At 45.4% G+C, this 25,576-nt stretch overlaps 1 protein-coding gene across 2 annotated transcripts in view; it reads right to left on the bottom strand.

The window, feature by feature from the left end:
• LOC147701382 (nectin-3-like) overlaps window positions 1-23,632 on the bottom strand; it is a 166,883-nt gene extending 143,251 nt beyond the window's left edge. The window contains exon 1 of one of the 2 annotated variants that reach the window (XM_086930071.1): window positions 23,371-23,632. In XM_086930071.1, the coding sequence (XP_086786197.1) occupies window positions 23,371-23,423 (53 nt within the window). In that variant the 5' untranslated portion in view covers window positions 23,424-23,632. The remainder of the gene's footprint in view (window positions 1-23,370) is intronic. The other variant, XM_086930072.1, reaches the window with a different exon arrangement.
• Window positions 23,633-25,576: the final 1,944 nt, after the last annotated feature.

The following is a 25,576-nucleotide window of genomic DNA, read 5'->3' as shown; positions in this document are numbered from 1 at the left end:
TGTGTATCATAGTTGAGGCTGGGCGAGAGGCAGCATTGTCATTCATTCTAACATTGACATCATACATAATGAAACAAACACGTCTTAAAACCTTATGAGTTACAACTGTGAATAAAAGATAATGAGCAAACCCATGTTCATGCTTTTAACATAACAAACGCAATAAGCACATGTAGTATAGCATAATATTATTAGTATAAGAGCAAATGAAAATGTGATTACAATTACAATAATAGTGATAGTAATAATAATAACTGGAGTAAAAATGAGAATACATATAAGAATGGAAACTATACTCAGCTGTCCTGCGTTTAGGTGTTATTTGCACTCAAAGCATATTGTTTATATTCTGCTCAATTTCTGATGAGAGGACCTTGGATTAAACAGAATGACACCATTAAATAAAACGGTGACAATAATCACAACTAGATTCTTGTATTCCTATTCAACATCTGGAGCAGATTTTAAGTGGGAGTGGGAGTGGGATTTATCCCTATGCTGTTCCTGTGTGAAGGTAGATACTGTTTGAAGTGCCAAGGCCTTATCTTTGTTGGTGCAAGTTATTTGTTCATATTCTCTACCACGGTGACGAGATTCACTGGTATTTCGTCATCTATTGTCTGGCATCTCTTGAGAAATTCTAGGACCGGGTTGAGATTGTTTTGTGGGAACATGTTGGATGTCCAAGTCCTTTGATTCCCTATTTTTGGTGATGTGTAGATGGACGGGTTTGAATAGACCATATTTGATGTTCGTTTTTCGCAGTTGTGGACTCTGGAGAGGATTTTTTTTGTTGGTCTTTAGTTTCTCTAGAGAAGTTGGCTACCATGCGAATGTCATGACTATCATAAATGTATGAGCCATGTGCATGAGCTGTCATTAGCAATTGTCTCGCTTGTTCATGCCTAAAAAAACAGGCAATGAGGGGTCTCAGGCGTTTTGCTGAGTCTTTACGTGGAGAACCAATGCAATGTGCATGTTGAATTTCAAGAAGCGGGTCTAAGGTAATGCCAACCAGTTTCGGGAGGATGTAAAAAAAACTGTATTCTGACCTTCAGTTTTCTCTGGGAATCTGAAGAAACAAATGTTATCTCTTCTGCTGCGGTCTTCAAAAACTACCGGCTTGCTGCGGAGGAATAGCAATTCTTGTTATCTGTTTTGGACTGAGTCAAGTCGGTTCTCTACTACCGATAATTGTTGGTTCAGCCCTTCCGCTCTATTATGGAACCCTACAATGTCTGCCCTAATTGACTAAGCCTCCACTCTGAGAGAGGAGATATTAGTATCCATATCTTCTAAGCGATGGCTGATGGTGGATATTTCTTGTAGAATGCAATCCATGGTCTCACATTGTACCTTGTGCAGGGCTTGTGGTGACCTGAGATGAGCTACTAGCAGGAGAAGTGGATCCTTTCATAGGAATATTGCATGATTGTTTAAGCACTTCTAAGAAGAGGAGTTGCTTGGAGAGTTTACCCCCGTGTTTATTGCTGGACATTTGCTTTTAGCCTGGAACAGCATGTTGTAGTAGTAGTAGTACAGGCCTTGTCTTTGAGCTAATCTACTAATGACCAGCTGCCTATATTTTTACTTGGATGAGCCTGCTTGTGTGTCAATCTTCCAACTCTACATTGCTGATAGGTAGGGTGGAGGCAGTCAGTTTTATTGATGCACCTGTTTACCAGATTCTTTATCTGTGGTATTCGTAGCCTAGACTCGCTTTGGTTGTTCGAGGCTCTTATCCTGATGACTCCCGTATCTAATTCAGGTTCTTGCTGTGATATGGGGTGAAGTGAAAATCTAAATTTGACCTTAGGAGCGTGAACAATGACAATGTTTTCAACTTCTTGATGTGAGGGGATTTCTAAAGTTTATTTGTCTCTTAAATGTTTTTGTTGGTTATAAGATTGGCTTTGTGTTTACGTGTAAAATTCTCTATTATGTCTCTAGATCTAGGGCTATACACGCATTAGTTCAGGGTCCAAGGATCTCCTTCACATACCTTGCATAAAACAGGCTCTGTTGGGGGGGCTTCTCCTATTTGGCCCCATTATATTGCCTTAACCTTCCCCCCTCCTCAGCCTCTCCCCATTGCCATACCCTTCTCCCCTCTTCTCCATCCCACACTAGGCTAATCTCTCAGGACTTGCTGTAGCCCATTGCAATCCATGTAATTTGATTGTGTAAAACTGGAGTTGTTTTTACTGTCTGAATAGGTTTTGAGTTCTACCTCATTGTAATTATGTTACATTACAATTAATTATCCATGTAAAGCAGTATGATATTGCCTTAACCTACCCCCAGCCTCTCCCCATTCCTATACCCTACCTCCCCCTTTCACATCCTTTCCCTCTCTCGCTTGCCTAATCAATCAGGATTTGGTGTGGTCTATTGCAATTTGTGTAATTTGATTGTGTAATATTTAAGCTGTGTTCTACCGTTTGTATTGGTTTATGAATACTACCTCATTGTAAATGTTGCTATATTGCAAAGAATAACCATGTAAAGTGCTCTGATACCCTCGGGTCCAGCCAGCGCTGTATAAACATTTTTAAATAAAAAAGAGATAAATAAAAAAAATATTGGAACCTGCTGCCCATCCACCGACGTCTCTGCTCCAACTACCTAGCCTTCAGAAAGCTGCTAAAAACCCTGCTGTTCTGATATTCCTCTTACTGGGTGTTACAGGCAGTCACAGCGCGAAGATACTCCAATTGGGGTGATTCATGCGCACTATAAATGTAATAAATAAATTAGGAATCTCATAAGAAGCTCTGTTTCTTACATTTACTACCCTGGTGAAGCGCTATGACTTAGGAGACTCTATGCCACCACACACCGTACCTAGTTTCTCCGAAATCAATGCCACCTCACTTGATAAGTTGGAAGGTTAGGAGCACTCAATAGTAGTAAAGGATGACCTTGTAGTTTTGCGTGATAGTTTCATCAGTGAATTATATAATATCAATAGACAATGAGGGGTGAGGGGTGTCTCTAATCCACCTCCACCAAATAGTCACTCCAGATGTGAAGGACAAAATCCCCAATTCACTCTGGGGCGGCAAGGCCCGGCGCTGTATAAATCACCACAGAACGTCTTTTTTTCCAAAAGGGTGCTCGATGTACGCAAGAGCTGACCCTACTACAATTCACAGTAAATGTGAAGGGAGCGTCACTGTCTCCCTCAGACACAAATGGGAAGTAGAAGGACCCCTATGGATACGAAGGAAGGGGTTTCAGAGTCACAGGAGGGCCAAGGCGGGATTACGGGGTACCTCAGTAAACCCCGGACACTCCTTCATAAGCATGGATCAGCGTAGGGTTCAATTCCAATAGGACTCATATCAGCAATATTCATAGTTCTTGGTTTTGTATGTTCTACTACATTCTTTAATTTAGTTCCTCCCAATGTTATCATTAGAGATGCGAGGTGTCACTAACCCAATTCCACCGCAGTCGAGCGTTAGGCATTTGGTATTTGGCAGAGCGGGTTCACTCACAGTCACCTCAGGTCACTTCACTACCTCTCTCACTCATAGGGCTTTTCGGAAAATGCAAAGGTTGGCTCACAGTAATTTGCAGAAACTGTTGCAGCAGTCATAAACCTCCAATCCTCTCAGGAATGTCAACTGTGAAAGCGGGTATGCTGGAGCTCTAACTCACCTTCGAGCACAAGGAAGCGTGTATGAAGACGAGTAACAGGACTTGCGAGTAACGCAGGGTCTGAGGCATCCAAGATGTCATAAGGCCCAACGGGATTCTAGTCACCTCAGATCACTTTGTTGTTAGTATGGGCCAAATTATAGCTTGTTTCAAGTGAAAGTTGGGTCAGCCATATCCAGGGTGCCTGACCCCCCGAGGAACGTCAATGTCGAAGCTCCAGACATATTGGGAGAGCATCGCCTCTGTTCGGAACCTGCCCTTCAGCAGGGCTCTCTATTCAGGAGGCCATTTCCCTTCATGGCCAGACCACGCCCCCAATGCAATACTTTTTAATGTCTTAAGCTCCCCTACATAGGCTTTGCATATTGTGTGTGCCATTTCAATCATGAGACTGCTTACATACATTCACGTGGTAACTTTACCATGTTGGTTTCTTAACTTTAATTTGTTTTTGACACTTCTAGTCCTAAGTATATTTTTTTTCTAGGCTAAATAACCTCCAGAAGGCACTAGCAGGAAAAGGACTTCACATCAAGAAAATGGATTTACAAATGTAATAGGTTTGTCCTTACTCTGACCCCAACTCCAAAACTTGGGCATTTGCAAAAGCATATAAATCATACTTTCAGAGGGAGAATTGCTCAAGTAAGTACAGAAGTTACGTATGTTTGCTGATGTAGAAAGGTGTGGTGGGTTTATATTTTGTGTGCATCAAAACAATTGACAATATTCATTTTAATTGTATACCAACAGACAGAATTAATAAAAAAAATGTTTAAAACACATTGGCTATGGTCTGTAAAAGTGTATTTTATAATGTGGTTTAGTTTGGCCACATTTCTGGTTAAAACGTCATCTCGAACAAGATGGAAGTCCTCTATGCCACTCACTCATGCTTCCCCCCTGCTCACATCCTCTCTCCACAGGTTCCACAGCACACAGTCAAGCTGAAGGCATAATAGTTTATTTCCATTGTTGTTATTGTCCTGCTTACTCTAGATCTTCAACAGTTCGGATGTGAAATTGTTATATTTACCTATGTCTTCAAATTTTTTACCCGATCTATTCATTCAAATGAAGAAATAGGGACAGATTACGAGGTTAGTATGAAAGCCTCTGATCAACAGTTGGATTCTCCTAGACCGTGTCGGAACCCATCCTCCCGACTCTGGCCCGATAGCGATGTCAAATGGGCCGGAGTCCGTCCGACATCGCTCTGGAAATATAACCGAATGACCTCCTGTTGTCGGTTCCAGCCCAGCTATTAGGATGCAATTAAACCCTGTTCAGTCGCAATCCTATTATTTGCTATGAGAGCATGCATTCCCAATGGAATGCATGCTCTCATAGCAAACAGCAGAGGTGCAGTTCATCCCTGCACCCTGTGGCAGGCACCTCAAGGTGCCTGCCACAGGGTGCAGTGATCATTAGTGAGGCACCATATGTACCCCCTAGGCTGCCATTCAGCACCCCCCCCGGCCCTGCTGGGGGCCCCCAAAGACAGTTTCCCAATGCCTTTCTGTGTCAAAAAGGCTGGCACAGAAAGGCAGTGGGAAACTGCCATCATACTTCCTCGGCCGCAAAGGGCTGAGGGCGTTCTGAATGGGGGACGGGATCTCCAAGCCTGTCGAAACCCATTCGGAAGTCCTGTTTGGAATAAGTCTGACTGACTCCACCAAAATGGGTTGGTCAAAAATGATTCCAAACAGGAGATTACAATGCGGTAAGAATGGCTCTGACGGGCCCATCATAATCGGGCCCTCGGTCGGAAAAATGTCTGACTGACCGATTACGATGCTACCTGTCGGAAGAAGAACCATTTGGTCATTCTGAATTGGTTCCGATCGACATTCATAGATTCCGGGTGGGTCAGGACTGATTCGTACGCTCAATAGACAGTGCTTCTGACCGACCAATTACAATGTCAGATTTCAGCAGCCTTTCCCACTCAGTCTGTCTGACTCGAAAAGACTGTCAGAAACTGACTGTGGGGGCCCCTACCAGCCCTTCATCCTGAGTCTTCAGGTCTGGAGTCGAGGGGGTACCCAAGGGACCCCCCCACCCATAAAACCATGACAGTGTGGCATGCAACATAGGGTGCCCGCTGACACCCATTTTCCCCATAGGAGCCTGTGTTGTCAGACGGAACACAGGCTCCCATTAAAGTGAACAGGAGTCCATTCCGAACTGAGTTTGGAAGCATCAAATCGGTTGGGTGGAACCTATGACTGAGAGTCTGTCGGAACCGAATCCAACAAGGAGTCGGGCGGTTTAGTTTCCGACTGACATTATAATCAAGTCCTGATTGTCAAATGTTTCTTGTTTTTTTTAACATCTCTGGATGTCATCAGCATAACAAGTGTTAAATAGTTAATGTAGATAATGGGACAGTGTTTAGATGTTAAGGTAATGATGTTTATTTTTTTTGTGCTCTGATTTGCTGAAAAATGATACATATGCTAACACCATGATGATTCTGAAGAAGTTCTGATTTCAGATGTAAGAATTGTGCATAAAATCCCTCAATTTTGGGGGTGAACAAGTAGACGTTCCTCTTCTACTGGGGATGCTCCCTGATTTCCTTCAGATTCTGTCCCTCATTGGGACGCAGAATATTTTAACGCTTTTGCATACTTTATATAACTCTGAATGTTAGGTCCTTTATGCATTAACTCTGTACCACTTATTTTTGTAATAACACCATTTAAACTTTCATTGATCCAGAACTCAATTATTGATTAGGTGCATTACATTTAATCATTTTATTTAAATTTTGTTTTGGGTGATGACAATACGGGACACATTGCCTCATGAAATTAAGGTTAAACACTGTCTCTTATCCCATAAACTGTGGGAAGGTTGATTGAGGTAAAATTGTGGGGAGTCTAATTTTTAGGGTATCTTTTGCTATCCCCGTGGTACCATTCTGTTTTTCCCGCAAATTTTTGGCATTTGCTCAGATGGACTCAAAGGAGAGATTGACTGATGAATATGCTGAATGTGTTCATGGCCCCACAAGCACATTCCTTTCGCTAGCCTATAATATGTTGGTGCCTCTTATACCAGTGTGTATCCAGAGGCCAAGGTATAACTGTGTGTAACATTTACCGCATAGTTTTTGCTATGCGGAAGGGTACAATGCAGGTCAGGATAATGCGTTTAAGCACTACACAGGCCATTTTTGGGCTGTTTACAAAACAGTACTCAGGCAGGTCTCCCAGTTCAGCTGCTTGTTCCCCTGTAGGCTCCAGGGCATCCCCCTCAAGGTCTTCTCCCTCCTGGACCATGGGAAGCATGGGGGCTGGTTTCCCACACCCCCTTCCCCTTCTCTCTAAGGCAGGGGCCTTGGCCATACTTTCAGGCTCCAGGTCCTTCTGAACATCCTTACTGGCTGCCATGGACCGAGTGGTCGCTCACGCCCACTCAGGCAAACCTAACATTTCCAAGTGAGTTTTCCTCTCCACCGTAGCCCATGGGGAGTTCTCTAAATCGTTGCCCAACAAACAGCCTACCGGCATGGCTCGCCTCACGGCTACTGAGACCTCCCCCACTCAAAGGGAACGTGAGCCACCTTACACTGACTCTCAGAGTTGTCTGCGGACACTACCGGGCAGAATGCATGGGGGGCAACCTGCTCTTTGGACACCAACCGGGAGCTGACAGCAGTCACACTATCTCCTGTGTCCCTCAGAGCCTCCAGCCTTTGATGGTCACCCACTGCCTGTACTTCTTAGTGTTATCAGGCAATGTGGGGTTTGATACCTTCTCAAAGTCTCCTAGCGAGACAAGGGTCAATTTTATGGGATCCCACCCACCTTGGGCACCCATCTCCTTCCCTCCCAGGGCTATGGTATCAATCTGGCCGGCAGCGCACGTGTTGGTGCATTGGAGTCGCCCTGGGGACACTGGGGATTGTAATACCGGTGGCCCACTAGACCACACTTAAAACAAGTAAGAGGCCCCCTCTAAACAGCCCTACCTGTCTGGGGTACTGGCTTCATCTCAGGGGAAGGCAGGACACCACTCCTTGGTTCCCCTGGGAATTACTTTGGGGCCCTCTCTGGAACTCCCTCGCAGCAGAGAAGTGGGGGGGGGACAGGGGTAAACTGAGGGAGCCTAGGTGCTCACCTTGCGAACCTGGGTGCTCACCCAGCAGTCCGCCTCCTCAACAAGCTTCCTAGGCTTAGTTAGCTTGCTATCAACAAAGTGCTGGCATAGCTCTGGAAAACACTTACTAGAAAACTGCTCCCATGCAAACAAATCATACAATGGCTCAACAGTTTCCACTTTGCTACCCTTCACCCAGCGATATCGCTCTGCCAAAAAAAGACACATATTCGACCCAAGTGGTACCCTCTAACTTCTTGCAGGTTCTAAACCTCTGTCTATACATTTCTGGGGTCAAACCATATCTGATCATCAAGGCCTCTTTCATGTGGGCATATACCATCCTGCTCTCTGCAGGCAGATCCAACAGGGTATCCCTTCCATCACTCACAAAGCGTCCCCACAACCCGCTCCCCAATCCTTCTAAGAGACCCGGTGGGACACCATGGCTATCTCATGTGCGGCAAACCATTGCTCAATATCCTCACTCTTATGAAAATCCTTGATGATATCTTTGGGTATGTAAACTCTACTCTTGGTAGGTACTAAAGGTATGCTGCCACCATAGGGGGAGATCTCTAAACTCTTAGCCTTGATCTCCAACTACCTCAATACTCTGCCAACTTGTTATTCTCAATATCCAACTTTTTACTCTCTAGGTCTGTCTGACCTTCTAATTTGGCCATCTACAAACTATGCCGCCTATCTCTCTCTGTCCTCCATCTCTTCTGGAGACAGACCCTTTGAGGATACACTAGTACCTGGATTGGAAAGCGCTTTACCTCCCAAATAATCCACTTTATCATGCTGCTGCCCTACAACATTCTCTCCCTTATCCCTAGCGGAATCTCTCGCTTCGACCCAGCAATTAAGAGCCTTCTGACACTCCTCCTTCCTAGAGAGACCTGCAACAGGGACTGTGAATCACTTGCAAAAAGACTTTAGCTATTTGGCAGTGTAGGTTTCTAACCTATCTTCCTCAAAGATGAGATCCTCGGAAGCATTGGCCGCTGGCCTATCCATTGTAGACATAACTGCAATTACAATCAACAATAGAATAAAAATCAAACCGTATGTGGTTTCGCCTAGGCCTACACTCAATAATAGTGTACCCTAGTTATTGCATATGGATCATAAATGCAAGTCCTGATCCTCACCGCTGACCACTAATGTAGGAAATGGGGATCTCTAGATGGCATCAGCTGGGGCCGAGTTCCAAATAGGGATCCTTCTTCCTAAGTCAGAGTAAGAGAGCTACACGCTTTGATAACCCCTGCTCAACCCTGTGATAACGTAGCACGGGCAGACAGGCCTATCTCAGAGGCAGTGTGTGAAGCATTTATGACCATACACAATAATGCAGGAAGGACACTACAAACGGACACCACAGGCAAGTATAGAAAAACAGTTATCTTGATATAGACTGAACACAATGCTTAAAAACGCTCAAAAGAGCCACAGTACACGTAAATACAGATTCACTTTAAAGCAACAAAGGAGGGTGGAATGAACTTAGTTCGAGGCCGGGGTCCACGCGACCCAGTGATGAACAATGTGCTTGAGATTTACAGGTGCAAGGCACGCAGCCTCACAAGGAAGCCGCGGTGATGACAGGCCGACACGCAGCGGCCCCAGCTCCCAGCTGTGGCAATCCGCGGCGTGCACTCACGATAATCCTAGGACGGGGCTTAAAGGCGGGCACCCAGCCTCACACGCAGGTGATAACAAGATCCTCGAAGTGGTGACAAAGGCGGGCACTCAGAGGCACAGCTCCTTAGCTGCAGCGGCCCACAATAGCGATTGCGATGATTCTCGTAGGGTGGCAAATGCGGGCACTCAGCGGCACATCTCCTCATCTGCTGCAGCCCACAATAGCGATGATTCTCGTAGGGTGGCAAAAGCGGGCTCTCAGCGGCAATAGCTCCTCAGCTGCTGTGGCGCAGAATAGCGATAGCAATGACTTACAGTCTGCGATCCCCACAGTAGAACCAGAGGCTCTGGAATTCTCAACAGAGGCCTCACCTGCAAGTAGAAATACCCTCAAATAGGAATCTGGATGGATGATGAGTGAAGTCTTATTTTCCTGAGACTTCGGCAGGAGGCAAGCTCAAATCATCCCCTTGGGTAGTTGCTTCAGCAAGATGGATGAAAGTTTCAAAGTCCTTTCCCTCTCATTACACGGACAGAGGTTTGTCTTGACATCCAGAAGAAATACACCTGTAGGGGTTGGTGTGCAGATCTTTATACCCCAAAAAGTCACAAATCACTGAACCCAGCCAGAACCAGTGTAGTGTTGTCCTGGAGCACTTTTTTTACAAGGTGCATCCTGCCTTTCAGGGAGAGGGGGTCTGCCATCAGACGCACAGTGGGAGATGGAGCCATCATTCACCTTGCCAGGCACAGCCCTGCTCAGATCAAGGGGTCACCCCTCCCCATACTCCAACTGTAGATCTCTCTATTCAATCCAGGTCGGGCTCAGCCTGCCCTGTCCCTCCAAAACCAGAGAATGTAACACAATCAATTTACAATAGGGAACATTCGTACTGTGGCACTGAATGGCAGTGGCACAGCTCCCAGAGCATCTAACACCAGCAAACACAGAGGAGACAAAAAGGGAAAATGGAAGGGAGACCCACGCCAATGGTGCCAGGTCTAACAGCGCAGATGGAGGAAAGACTACTGCCCTGAAGAAAAGATTAAGTATAAAAAAATCCTGACTGTATACGACGCTTTAACTATTGCATCTAAGTCTAAATACTTCTTTGGAAAGATAAATGTAGCTGAAGGTATCACTAGAGAACTGTTCAAAACAGTGAAGACTTTTATATTGGCAGCATATTTAACCCCGACCAATGCTTCTTCATTCAACTTGCAGATTTCTTTCAAACCAAAGTCAACACTATCTTCCTGGATATTAAGCAAAATCCGATTACCCCCTGTGCAGGAGATGCCCCAGCCTCTATAGATGGCCCAGACACTCAAACATCCTTCAGAAGCCCAGATGACATAAACTTTAAAAAATGTTGCCCACTCTCTAAAGAAAACGGGATCAAATTAATAATGTCACCAATTCAGGGTCCCCCCAGACCCTTGCTCCCCACGGGTCCTACATACGATCTCTAGTTTAGTAGCAGTGCTGCTTACTGATTAATACATTACACATTGTACATGGGCCAGTCCCTGGCTGTCTGGAAAAAAGCCTCTATTCAACCGCTGATGAAAAAACCTTCACTGGACCAAAGTGATATGAAAATTATAGACCTATTTCTTGCCTTCCTTCACCAGCGAAAATACTAAAAAAATCCATGGACATTGAAAACCAGCTCCTTGACGCCTCACAGTATGGTTTCAGAGCAAACAGGGGCACAGAAGCGGCCCTGGTAGCAGCCAGTGAAGAATTGAGAATGGTAGTGGATAAGGGTGAAAAGACAGCATTGATTCTACTAGAGCTATCTGCCATCTTTGATACAGTGCACCACTCACTTCTTCTTAATCAGCTTCAGATGCTTGGCTTGAGGAGTCAGCACCAGCCATGCTGAGCTCGTTCTTAAGTGACATACAACAATCCGTTGAGCTGGGAGACTTCATTTAGATCCTTTCTCTCTATCTTGTGGGGTGCCTCAGGGGTTCACCCTCAATCCCATGCTCTTCAATGTCTATGTCACTCCCTTGATAAAGCTCAATCACAGCTACGGCTTTGTCGTTTTTTCCTATGCCAGTGACGTCCAAGTCGTGGTTTCCATATCATCCGACATGGAAAAGGAAGCTTTACATTTCTGCTGCTGCATGTCTCACACAACCAAGTGGAAGTAGGACAATTGCCTGAAGCTAAACTGATATAAATTCAGATAAAATGTTTCAAAAATGTGCAGTGTCTGCTTGATCCCAGTTTTATCAAAATCACCACAGGTTATCCTTTCATGGTTTTGTTGACAACTGGATATGAGGATCATGTTTGTTCCTTTGAGTTGCTCAAGTGGATGATTAACATCTCTAATTTGGACGGGTCAGATTTCATCATTGTCTTATCAATTGGCATTCTACATCATGGGTCACAGCGATATGCTGTAGTTGGATATATATTTACACCAACAATCCCTTTGTTCCACTTTGGCCAAAGTCTGTAAGGGATGCACTAACTACCAACTGTTGTGAATGCTTTTGTTCTGCTTATCACCTGATTTCTGTTGCTACCATCCTGACCAAGGGGAGGGTGTAATATGTCCCATGCAGGCCCATTGTACTTTTCCCTAGGTTAGAATGATGACGGTGCAGACTGCTCTCTGCTTTGCGCACGTCACTATACAGACCTATTTTGGTTTGAGTCACACTGTACTTTCACCCAGAACCTGCCATTGTCTTCGCGTTCTGTTCTTGCCTGGGATTTAGTTTGCACACCATAGACAAGGTCAAACAACAATGCCCCTTTTTATTTTGGAAAATTTCTCGGTTCCCACCAGTGGAAAAAACAAACCTTGGAAACCTTCAGAATCCTCCAGATGTTGGAAGAAAAGGATGTAAATTTGGCATGGATATCATATGTGGACAAAATGTTACAGGGGCTGAAGTGCGACTACCCCAAATAGCCCAAAAAAAGGCTTAGCACGGGGGTGGGGAGACCAAGCAGCGAAAGGGTTAAAAAAAATTAGATTAACTTATACCCAATCAGCATATATAATTTACTTATACGTCCCTAGTAAAGTGCACTAAATGAGCCCAGGGCCTGTTTTTAAATGCTACTAGATAGCCTGTAGCACTCAGAGTGCCACCCAAGCAAATAGCCCTCTAACTGTGAATCAGGCCTGCAATTGCAGAGCATGTCTGTGCCATTTTAAACTGCCAATTCAACCTGGCAAGATAACGCTCTTGCCAGGCCTATGTTCCCTTTTCAAACATATGTCACCCCTAAAGTAGACTCTGTCCACCCATATGTGCCATGTATTTAAAAGGCAAGACAAATACTTTGAATTTTTACATGTGCTGGTAGTGAAAATCTCCACATTTTGTATTTTGCTTGTTGAAAGGACTGTCACTCTGCTGGACTGCTACTTTGCTGGAGTTTGTCTTTCTGTTCTGTTACCTTGCTGAGCCGCCCTGCTGCTCGCTGTTCTCCTGCCTGGGTGAGAAGAACAGACAATTGACCCCAGAGTGACTTTAAGGGCTTGCTGGCTTGTCTCCTGTTCCAAGTCTCAGGGATATCAAAGACTTCAACTATCTGTATCTGCACCTTTAACCCATAATCTGTGAGTCCTCCCTGCCTAGTGGTGCCACCCCAGCCCTGGACCCTTGGAAGTGAGGCCTAAGGTGCTACTTTGTCCCCATGGATCCTCACCTGAACTAGCGTGTCTCTGCCTTTGCGTGAGTGTGAACAAGTGCATTCTTGCCGCTGAGTTGAGCGGACATCGTTCAGCGCATCCAGAACCGACGTACAGCAGCAGATGCATGGAGAAAATCGATGCATCTCGTCCACTGCGTTGATCGACACCAACACCTCGCATCCTCGTCGACACATCCCAGATCAATGTACTTTGATTCTGCAGGACCATAATGGTCCCTGTATCCGGCTTATGCTCCATTGTGCTCGGCCTAAACTGTTGATGTTGCCCAGGGCTAGCGCGACCAGGTAATCCATTTGAGCGTTTATTGCTTCAAAGCGCTATTTTGACATTTATTCTTTGAAAATTAATATCACGACTTCTACACATTGGATTTTTGTTGTTTTAGTCTTGATTTATTTATAAAATCGTAATCTATTTATCTAACCTGGTATGGAATCTTTTTGTGATGTTTTCACTGCATTATTGTAAGAAGCATTGCACAAATACTTTACAAATTGCCTCTTGAGTTAAACCTTACTGCCCTATTCTAAGCTACCCGAGGGTGAGCACAGGATAGTTTAAGGTGTGTTGCAATTTACCCTAACTAGGATTGTGGTTCCTGCTTGGACAGGGTACATACCTCTGCCAATCAGGAACCCAATTTGTAATCCTTTCCCGGCTGGACTTCGGAAACGCCCTATATTTAGGAACCCCCGAATCCACCCTGAAAAAACTGCAGGTTATTCAAAACTGCGCTGCTTGGACTCTTCTGCACATCCCCCGTCGGCAATCAGTGAAAACCGAACTCAGAACCCTGCACTGGCTACCTGTAAAAGACAGAGTCAGCTTCAAAAGCATGTGTATCGCCCACCGTGCTTACTGGAGAAAGGGAGCAATCCTCAATCATACTCTGATCACCCCATACCACCCCTACAGAGAGTTAAGGTCGACTCTCGCCTTTCAAGTCACCACCCCCAGGTTTAAAAGAGAAAGAAGTGGAGGAAGAATGTTCTCAACAAATGCAGCAAGGCTCTGGAACTCCCTCCCTCTTCCCATCCGGTCGGAACATAACATCTTGTCCTTCCGAAAAAAATTAAAAACCTTCCTCTTCAACAGATAACCTCGACCTGCCTGACTCTCCTGTACTTCAGTTTGAGCGCTAGGACGCCTGCGGGTAACTATCGCGCTATATAAAAACCTATTCCATTCCATTCCAGTTACAGTCTTTAAATGTAAAAATTCAAATTCATGTATTATGTTCCCAATGTAGGTTGGGGCTAATATATTCACAAGAAAGTCCAGCTCAATGGTGATTAATACAAAATACAAAGTTATTGTAACAGACGCCACATTCATTGTCCTGCTTACATACTTTTAAAATTTTTTGATTATTTATTGTGCTCAAAAATGCAAATCTGTTAATTTTCTTTACCTTGAATTTCCAAAACCCTACCGTTACGATTGTAAGGAAATGAGTTTTAAACAGTAACAATCATCAATTAGGAACAGTAAAAATCTTCACCTCTGCTGTATGGCTGTCTAATGGAGACCAAATGGAGTGCTGACATTTCAGGGGTACATGGGACTGCTGGTGCTCAAAGTGTTTAAGAACCCTTGGCCCTGAGGCAGTTAGTTAGCATTTGCGGTCTTATTAGGTGGTTGTGAATTATTCCTAATATTGTTCCTTTGCACTTTGTGTGGCTCTTTAGAGGGAATTGCCATTGCTGTTTCCATCTTGTCGAGTTTTGAATTTTTTTGCACAGTTTATATTTTTGTTCCTAATAACGTACTTTAAAAAAAAAAAACTTTCAAAGACATTGATTCGTTGACTGCTGTCTGTTGCTGAGTTCTGTGTCTCTGTCCCACAGTACCTCCCTGAGTAAGCCTGGACTGCTCTTGGCTGCCAGAGGAGTCAAGTGCTCAAAGGGGTCCTCGGTCTCCGATCTGGGGGTCAGCAGTACAGTGGTCTCAGGACACCAGGAGCGAAGCACCCCTGTGTTCACAGTTGGAACTCAGTAACTTCTGCCTGCACTCGGATTCTCCAACCCGGATTTCTAACAACAATTACTTGAGAAATTCAGTGCCATGCATGCGCACCACCCAGGAAAAACAACCCGTGCCACCCCTTGGCAGTAGACCACTATTTAAAACATGCAGGACACTGGAATGATTCACATCAAAAGGCAAGGCACCCTAGTGGATGTTCAGCTCCTCCTTCAACCTCAGGCAAACTAGCTCATCTATGCAATGCAACTCTTCAGAAACCCGAAGTCCTACACAAACAGCTCAACAGTGCTCCACAGTACGAAAATAGCATTGATGTGTCAGCTGTGTGTGCACTCACCTCCACTAAATGAACTCAGATATTCAAGATTAAAAACAAAACACTATCTGAATTGCAAGCATCGTTTGCACAAATAAGTGTCCGGTCCTGAAAATGAATTCATCAGTTTTGGGTAGGTGTTTACTACACCCAATAACCACAGCTACCCTGGCGTGTATTTAATAAGTGTGGTCAACACATATTTTCCAAATTTCATAAGAGAAAATGATGAATAACTCACGCAATTAATCTTCCTACACAAAATAATGAACGATTTCCCTTTTTTCTGGAATTTTCGTCCAGATAGATTTCAGCAGGCTTATCCTGGTGATGCCTGACAAGAAAATACAAAGGCGGGGAGGTAATTAATACATGATGTAAATAATCTACTGCGGGGTAAATATCCAAGTACAATTACCACACAGACCTTGTTAAGGGATTTGGGGCCATTGGGGTCAAAATGATTGCCGCTGGTGTGAACCTGAGCTTCTATGGGAATTCACAAGAGCATATTATCAAGCCCATTATCGCCGCTTTAGCTGCGGTTTCTGCCGCTAATGCGGCGATCATTTTAACGCTGTTCTTGATAATATGGCCCTAGATTTTCATCACTGCTCATAATGAAGACTTCTGTGCGGCTGTTTTATTCGTGTTTTGTGGATTTTATAATTAAAGTAAAAATATAATACTCAATTTATATTTGTTAAATGTAACTTCAACTATTTTTTCTTTAACCTCTGTTTATTCATAATAAGCTTGGCTTATTTCTAATACGCTTTTACTACTAATGCGATTTCTAATACAAAACTTCCAAACCTGTGTGTTGAAAATTCTGGACAGACTCCTGGGTAATCAACAGAGCAACATTAAAAACTAGTACAAGTCTTGTTATCCGTCTATGGCCTAGGTTGTTTGCCCTTGTAACATTTAAAGTAATCAATAATATTAATTTCCCTAGCAGTCAGTGGCTATCTGATGGTAAAACCTTATCAGACACCTTCACAAGGAAGGTTTTAAAGCAGCTATGGTTAACAGTTTCCCAGACATGGAGCTCCTTCCCAGAGGCCCTAGAACAGAGGTCTTCAAACTTTTCTGCTCTAAACCCCCCCCCCCTTCCGCCCTCAGCAAAATATTTTCATATCAAGCCCCTCCTCCAAAACTTTACTGCAAGGTTGGGTGAGCGAGAGGGAAAGGGTTTTGCGCAGGGGGCATGGCTCTTGACATCATTTCAGGTGTACTTTTTCTATAGCTCATAAACCACAATAAATATGAAACTTCTATAACGGCAAATGAATCAAACTCCTGGTTCTCAATGCAACTACACTTGCTACACAAATAAATGATACCTTCAGTCCTGAGTAGCAGGCTAGCTCCTCTGTCTATTATACCCCTTCGCCACTATGCTGGACCATTACTCTAATCTTGAAATAAGCCCTTTCAGAAAAAAAGAGCTCCTACATGTTGTCTTCCTTTATCTGCAGAAGTGCCCTTGGTCCCAATGTTAGAAAATAAGCTCCCATGTATCTTTTTTTAAGTGAGAGAGTCATAATTGTGATGCAGTGGGGCCCTCTGACCCCTGGATCCCACTCCCAGCTGCCTACACCTCAACACCAACAAAACAGAAGTACTCATCATGGGCCCACACCCCGACGCCTGGAACGACACCAGGTGGCCCAGGTTGGATACTGTGTCGAAGGCCGCTGAGTGGTCGAGGAGGATGAGGGCTACTGTTTCTCCTTTGTCCAGTAGGGAGCGGATGTCATATTTTGCGGAGAAGAGGGCGGTTTCTGTGCTGTGTTTTTTTCTGAAGCCGGATTGTGACGGGTTGAGGATGTTGTGCTCTCGCTGGAAACGGGAACAGGGAGATGGATCTATAGTTTTTGAGGTTGGTGCGGTCTGCCGAGGGCTTCTTCAGGAGGGGGTTGATCTTGGCCTCTTTCCAGTTGTCGGGGAAGGAGGGGTTTGCCAGGTAGAGGTTGATGGTGTGGCAAAGCATGGGTGCAATGGTGTCGGCGCTCTGTTAAAGATGTGGTGGGAAGGGGTCCATGGGGGCCCCAGAGTGGATTGACTTCAGTGGTGAGGCCTCTCCAGCTGTCAATCATTGGCTTCAGGGTGTCGAGGTGGCTGGTGGGGGTTCCGCGTGTTGGTTTTCTTCATCGAAGTTGTCGTAGATGTTCTTGATTTTGCGGTGGAAGAAGGTGCTGAGTTTGTTGCTGAGGTCTTGTGAGGGGGGAATTTCAGTCGACTCGCTGGTGGGTTAGACAAACTCCTTGTTGATATTTAAGAGCTCTTTGCAGTTGTGTGCGTTTGTGGAGATTCTTTCTTCAATTGCAGTTTTCCTCGTATTTCTGATGAGCTGGTGGTGAGTGGTGGTGGCGGCTTTGAAGTTGTTGTGGGCTTCTTAGATTTGGAGTTCCTCCAGGTCTTCGAGGCAGCGGCAGGTGCGCATGGACTCTCAGAGTTCAGGGGTAAACCATCTGGCCTTCTTAGTGTGGGCATTGTTGTTCTTCTTGAGGGGGGCTAGGTTGTTGACGCTGTTGGTGACCCATCTGTGCAGAATTTGGGTGGCAGTGTTGGGGGCGTTGTCTTTCGCATTGGTCAGGGTGGAGTTGCTGAGTGAGGAGGTGAGCTAGTCATCAGTGATTTTTGACCAGTTTCTTCATGGGAGCAGGTGCTGGGCTCTGTGGATAGTGGGTGTTCTGAAGGTGAAGTGGATGCATCGATGGTCTGTCCACGGGAGTTCAATGGTGTGGCTGAAAAAGATGGAATTTCCTGTTGTGAAGAGGGGGTCGAGGGTGTGTCCCGCTTAGTGCGTGGATTCGGTCATGATCTGGCGAAGCCAATGTTGTGGAGGTTGTCCAGGAGGGATGTGGCGTTGGGGTCTAGTTGGTTGTCGAGGTGGAAGTTGAGGTCGCCCTGCAGGGTGCAGTTGGTTGATGTGATGGCATGCCGGGAGATGATGTCCGTGCTGTAGTTGGCGAATGGTCCGCGGGGTCCAGAGGGTCGGTAGATGAGAGTTCTCCGGAGGTTGGTGGTAGGACTGGCTTACAGTGCAGGTGTTCCATCAGGTCTGTGGGCTCATTGGGGAGTGTGCTCAAGTGGAGGGTGGATTTTTGGACAATGGCGATTCCTCCTCCTCAGCGGGTGGGTGGGGGTTCTTCCTGGAGATCTTGTATCCTTGAGGAATGGGGATGGCAATGTCCAGTCCCGAGGTTGTGTTGGTCCAGGTTTCTGTGAAGAATGCCATGCCCAGAATGGTGCTGTCAAGGAGGTCCTAGATTTCAGTGGCGTGTTTGTGGAGTTATGAGACATTGAGGAGAATGCATTGTAGGGTCTATGGTTTGGGTGTTTTCTTGTAGGCGGATTGAGCTGGGCCTGTGTTCCTGGCAGTGCTGAAGGTGTGCCGACATCGGTGACAGCTGAAGGGTCCGTGGTTGTCGGCTGGTGATGCTTACTTGCAGTTGTTGTTGCAGCCTGGGTGGAGTGTGTGGAGTGTCGCTGGGTTGTAGCTTTGGCAGTACGGAGGTCCAGGGTTCCTGGCGCTGGTCACAGTCGGGTTGCAGACAGGCCCAGACGGGCTCGCCTTTGGTGCAACAGCGGTCGCCATTAAGTAGGGGTCGGGGAGGGCTGTACAGCTGGGAGGTGTGAGTGGGGAGGGGAGATGGATTGGGCCAGTCACGCTGGTCGTGCTGGGGGAAGGGGCTGCGGGGGCAGCAGCGGCGGGGAAAACAGGCGGAAAGGGAAAATACTAATAAAAGTGGAATAAAGCTGAAAAGCAGAAAAGGGTAAGAAAGGTGGAGGAAAGAGATAGAAGGAGAGTGGGAGGGAGAGATTGAGAAATGAGGGTAAAAAGGAGTGCAATGGAGAGGGAAAGCAGAGCGAGAGAAAGGAGGCAGAGGTCCACTGGACCACCAGGGATGAGGAGCAGGTATAACCTGTGGCTTAAGGAGGGCCTCGAACACCAACATTCGAGAGTGCAGGGGATCTGGAGAGGTCTCACTTAATGGTGGAGCTGCGAGGGTGAGAGACCAATTTCACTGACACTGAGTCAGTGGTCTTGCTCTGAGGCCCAAATCAACACTGGAAAGTGTACAGTGGGCCCTAGTGCTAAGAAGGAAGGATAGTAAACAGCCATAATTAAAGTTTAGCTTGCTCCTCATACCTCTGGTTCCTGGTGCCACTGTGCCTGCAGTACCAGTGAAGCTTTCTGCCCCTTTATGTTAAAAATCAGCAAGGATGGCCAGGGCTCTGATACTAGCAGGAAAAATGAGCACCCACTCTACTCCACAATAAGAAGGCCTTAATTGAGCAGCAACACCACTTACACACCAGACAGCATTACCTGCTGCACTAATGGATCGCCCTTTTTATATATAGGGACCCACCCTTATATCAACCCCTTGGGATTTCTCCCTGAGGAAGCGGTCTCTGGCCATTTGTTACCATAAAAATGAAGCTGCCACAGAGTGCTTCGTCTTTTGGGCCATCTTGTTTACTATATTTATGAATCTCACTCTTTTCCTCTTTTTCCTGGACCATTACTTAGTGTCCCTAAGGGTCAAAAGGACCAGAGCCCTGCATTTGAATGGAACCCGGCTGACTTCCTTCCTGCCACCCCCTGGACTCACCTTTTACAAAAACAATTGTCCCTGGATGGTTAGTGCTGATTTTGAGGTCCCTCTGCTTGAAATCAAGGGTGGGTTGGTAGAGCAAACACGATCACACAACACCACATCTCCCGCTTTTTTAAATAAAAAGTATGGGCAACAATTATAAATTAGATTTGCTCAATGAGTTGTCGAGCTGCTGGCACCTGTCTTCCAAATCAAGTCATATGAGGTGAAGAAGTGGTGTCGTCATCTGATGTAGACTAAGATGCTTGACTCTGGCACTCAGGTGGACTTGTCTCACTCGTAAGGTCTGGAGACTATGAACATCTTGGCAGATCCTTGAAATGTGACAAGTGTCTCGCAATGGACTTTCCGGGATGTTGAGAATTCACCACATGTCCTTTACTTTTTTGTTGCACATTTATATAGTGCGTACTCGACCCGAAGATACTTTACATGGGCACCAATTGCATTACAGACGGAAACGTAATTTTTTTTTTCAGGTTCAGGGAGATTAGTGATTTGCCCAGAATCACAGCATGTTTGAGCCTCCCGTCAAAACTCGAACCTTGCTCCCCAGCTTCAAGACTGGCCACTATGGCTGTTACACTACCTCCTCTTACCAGCCATTAATTGATTAGTCACTTAAAGCCAGGGCCACTGGAATTATGAGTTACTGAGTCAGAAGTGTTTTCTGCATTGCTAAACACTTACCGCATTTGCTACATAATTCACCATCTGTTGCATAATCTGCAGATTTTAGCAAACAATGTATGTGATTCTAGTTCAAATGGATGAAACGTTTCTCAAAACATGGCTGGGAACATGTTCCAGAGCAGTAGAAGGCCTTTCATAAAAAGTCATCTTGCAGTTGCTTATTGATGTATTTGGGTGTTAAACTGGTACTTATGAGGTATAATATTTCACCTTGACAGCGTTACCATAACAAAAAATACAACAAATAAAGCTAACCACAAAATGTGTCGGCTCATGCTGCATAATTGACCTTTTCTTCTTAAACAATTTAATCAACCCTGTTGCATAAATTGGTCCTCTCCTTCCACATGACTCCAGTGGCCCTGCTTAATGCGTCAGTGACAAAGATTTTTTTTTTTTAGAGGTAATGTAGGGGTGTTATCTTATACTTATAAAAAGTGTTACGTGAGGTACAGTCTGATCACATTACTAAAAGCTATTTTTTGTAGGAAGGTGTTTTTACTTCAAACACTGCGTCATTTTGCAGCAGCCTTTGTTAGACTGTGTGCAATGAAAGGTTAAAATAATAACTGACATATTCACACACTGGAACCTCACAGCACTATGTACAAAGGTCCCTATTGCCCGAAGTGTCAACTAAGGCTCAGTCATGTGTTGCTCAGGTTTCAGACATCTGCAAAGGTTAGTTCTTATCTTTCAGCCAACTTCTTGACACTCAATGACCTCCCTTCAGAGCACTCTGGGCTGCGTGTAGATGAAGACAGCTAGGAAATGCAACAAATGAATAAGGCCGCAGTTCCAGCCCATCTTCATTAACATGTAGTTGCAGAGTCATGTGTGCCCTCCTTGAAGACCATCCACCGACCCCCAGGGGAGCGCTCCCCATAGTTTAAAGATCTCTGCCCTAGAACATGGGTACTCGCAAACATTTATCCAGGGGCCACAAAGTATGACCTGTGGTGTGACTGAGGTCCGCACTAAATGCAAGCAGGTTGGTGGTAGTGGGTCTGGGTGGGTCAGGGATTGTGATAGAGGTCTAAAAAAAATTAAATTGGAAACCATGTATTTGCAGGCTAATAAATGCTTTCTCATTTATTTAAATTTTTTTCTGAAAATGAGTGCATCAGTATCTAAACAGCAGCGGGTGATCCTGTTTACGGGGGGGGGCACCATGGGGGCCATAAGCGGCCCCCTTGCCGTACTTCAAGTATCACTGCCCTGGAAGAACTTTAACTAACCATCTAACTTTCTACAATGTTCCCAAAACCCTCTCTTTCAATACAAGGGGCCTCATTTATGAGTCCGTGCGTCACTTTTACGCTGCCGGAGCGTCACTTTTTGTGATGCATCGGCAGCGTAAAACATGCCTCCTATTGCGCACTATTTACAAAGTGATGCATCTAAGCAGATGTGTCACTTTGTAAACCCCTGCGCTACATTATACCTGCGTCAGGTATGATGTATGTATGTATATCCCCTGCAAAAAGCCTCGTAATAGTGACGCAGTGAAATCTATGAGATTTCACTGCGTCACTTTTAGGACGCTCTTGCGTCAAAATCTTGCGCCTGCCTCACAGCACGCGTAAGACTGACGCAAGCCCTTTCACATGGGGCTTTCCCCATGTGAAAGGACGCATTGCTGGAGTTGCGTCACTTTTGTGACACACTCCAGCAATGCGTCACTTTTGCGCTTACAGATACGTCAGAAATATTGACGTATCTGTAATTCCTTGCGCAATGATGCGTCATATTGTAAATATGACGCATCATTGGGGTCGCAAGGAGGTCGCAATGAAAAGTGACGCATCGCTGTTTTCTCGCAGCGATGCATCACTTTTCATAAATGAGGCCCTAGGCACCCTGTCAACAGCGGAAGTACAGTGGCCAACGTGAACATTATGGAGCCGATTCACCAAAGCCTTTGTGAGTATGGGTGGTGTGCTCCAGGAGTACTTGTGTGTAGTCTACAGGCCTGTATGAAGTAACCCTGAAACGTCCAACACCCTATTAGTAAAAGTGCAAAGAGGGCTCAGTCCTGTCCATTTGTTCGAATTATCGATGATTATCCCCTGAATACCCCTATTATATTGCTAGTTTAGATGTTTTGGAATCAATTCACAAATGAATGTAAGATTATTCAGAGTTTGCTAAAGGGGTATACTTTACACTCTCCAAAAAGCCTTTGTTAAGGCCCCCATATATTTTTTTATAAGCATATATAAATATACAAATAAATATGTTTTGGATTGAAATTGTGCTGTTACTACTAATGAATGAATACTTGAAAACACTGATATTCAAAGTTCTTTCAATGGAGCTTCATCTGCGCTTTCTCTGAATATGAAAGAAATGTCATCGGTGTTAAATAATAAAGGTCTTAGACACAGGACACTACTTACAGCAGTTGAATCGTCGGTGTTGTCTGCAAGAACTCAAAAGCGAGTTGATCGTATTTATTTTGCAAAAAGTGTTTAATTAAACTTTACAGATTAAAACGCTGGCGTTCTTATTTTTGCAAGAAGAAACGTGATAGTTAACTATATTGTTAACAAAAAGTCGTGTGAGCTCAACAAATGTGAAGTTGTGTGTTGCAAAACACGTCCCCCATGTCTTACTATTTCTGGCCTCTTACCCGTCGTCAGTTCCGGCTTGCCCTGCTCCATAAGGCTCCACTTGCAGCGCCATTATGTGGCCGGTCCTCTGTGCACCTCGCCTGCTTCCTCGTGCAGCAAAAGAGGGGCCCGTTCACGCGCACCAAGCCGTTAGAATGCTGAGCCGTACCAGCCAATCCCTCGTTGACTTCGGAGCTCTCGTTGATGCCACAATTTCCTCAGCTAAAGTGCTTAGCAGCTCAACCCAACAAACATCCTACAGTTGCGGTGGCACCTGAGACCTCGCCCTCTTGACATGAGGGTCACGTGACGTGACGTGCAGAGAGAAGTTTTGCTTTTGAGATGTGGCTGCGTGGTGAAGTGAGACACGGTACAACTGGCACACAGAGGCTGCTGCGGGAGCTGCGGTCCTACGCTCTGAGTAGCAGTGGTGGCTGGTGACAATTGAAAGTGGTGGGCGTAACATTTGGCCATTACTTATGTAGAGAGCCAAACGAGCAAACTTAATGAACAAACATGGTGTCCAGGAATGTAACAATATTGCTATAATAAGAGAACTCATAAAACAAAATAGAAACACGTGAAAAGAGAATAGAATGACATGAATTAATAATAAAAACCCTCAAATTAAAAGGAATGTCACATGGAATTCGCCACAGCACCAAACCGTGTAAACCACCCCTGGGGTTAGGGTGGGAGCAGTGCATTGGCAATAAATAGTGTAGCATATACAATAGGATCAGGCCTGGACTGGCCGTTGCGGGCACCGGGCAATCCCCTGGTCGGCCACATGTGTGGGGGCCGGTTTTGGGCCCCAGGGGGCCGTTTTTGTTACAGGGCCGTTTTTTGCGGCCTGTAACAAAATCGGCCGAAAACCGGCCCTGGCAATGAGTGCGGTCGCAAACACCCAACCACGCCCCCCATCCCCCCGGAGGGGGGGCCGGCCGAGCACTTTGCCAGGGCCGGTTTTGGTTCCCAGTCCGGCCCTGAATAGGATCAGGGCTCAACATCGTAATGGGTGGGGGGGGTCAGTATATACCAATTATGGCTGTCCTTTACTACCCAGCTGAGGGGAGGAAGGCCAGTTTACCTACAGTGCCTTACGGCTCACATCTTTCTTTCTGTGCAAAGGTGAGCAGCTGATGACACGTCTTCCCATCTAGAGTTGAGTGCAGACTGCAGAGCTCAGCTTCTGCTGGAATAAACTCGTGCAGGCAAAGGCCTATAACTGAATTTAATGCGCAGATTACATCAGGGAACTTCTCTCTCCTTTATGTTCCCTGTGACACACATGGCATCAGCGCTACTGAGTGGAAAAAATCACATACCCCCTGTGCCCAAACTCTAACCCTCGGGGGATGCGCGATGGTCTTATGGGGCGGAAGACACTTACAGCCTGATTCATCAAAGGTAATTGCGCTCGCAAAGGGCCAGATTCTGAGAATCTGGCCCTTTGCGAGTGCGATTTTTGCATTTGGGATTCATCATCCCAAATGCAAAAATCGGTAATAGCGAATTCGCAAATTTGCGAGGAATTACATTTAAGGAATCTCTATTTGAGATTCCTTAAATGGAATTCATCATCCATTTTCAAATTGCGAAATCACAATTTCGGGCCGCTATATACCGCGAGGTCAAACCTCGTGGTAAATAGCAAAAACTCAGAAAAATGCTTTTAAAAGCATTTTTCTGAGTTGCATGTTGCACACACACATGTCCTTTGGACATGTGTGTGCGCAACACCTGTTTAAATTAGCATTTAAGGGGTGCTACAGGGTGTCCTCTGGACACCCCTGGCACCCTTTAAATCGCTATCTTATTTGCGATTAGCTAATTGCTAATCGCAAATAAGGAATACTCCCTATTCATTCCTATGGGCCTTTTGGCCCATAGGAATGAATGGGGAGTTATTCCTTATTTGCGAATAGCAATTTGCTATTCGCAAATAAGGAATAAGTAGGAATCGCATTTTTTTTGGATTTTCCTACATGAATCCCGTTTTGCGAGCCTGTAATAACGATTCCTTATGAATCTCTATTAGAGACTCGCAAAACGGGTCTTGCATGAATCAGGCTGTATGACGGATGGCTGGCTTTGCGAATCAGTGATTTACTTGCAGTGCAGAGCTATCCTAGGGCTGTTGTTCCTCAGAGGCCGGAAGGACTGGGTCCAAGTCAGCTACCTTTTGATGTGAGCCTCGCTGCAGCAGCCCTGTGGACTTAGTTC

This window comes from Lissotriton vulgaris, chromosome 7 (genome assembly GCF_964263255.1).
Source record: "Lissotriton vulgaris chromosome 7, aLisVul1.2, whole genome shotgun sequence".
NCBI classification, from domain to species: domain Eukaryota; kingdom Metazoa; phylum Chordata; class Amphibia; order Caudata; family Salamandridae; genus Lissotriton; species Lissotriton vulgaris.
This window is presented reverse-complemented; position numbering and strand designations above follow the sequence as displayed.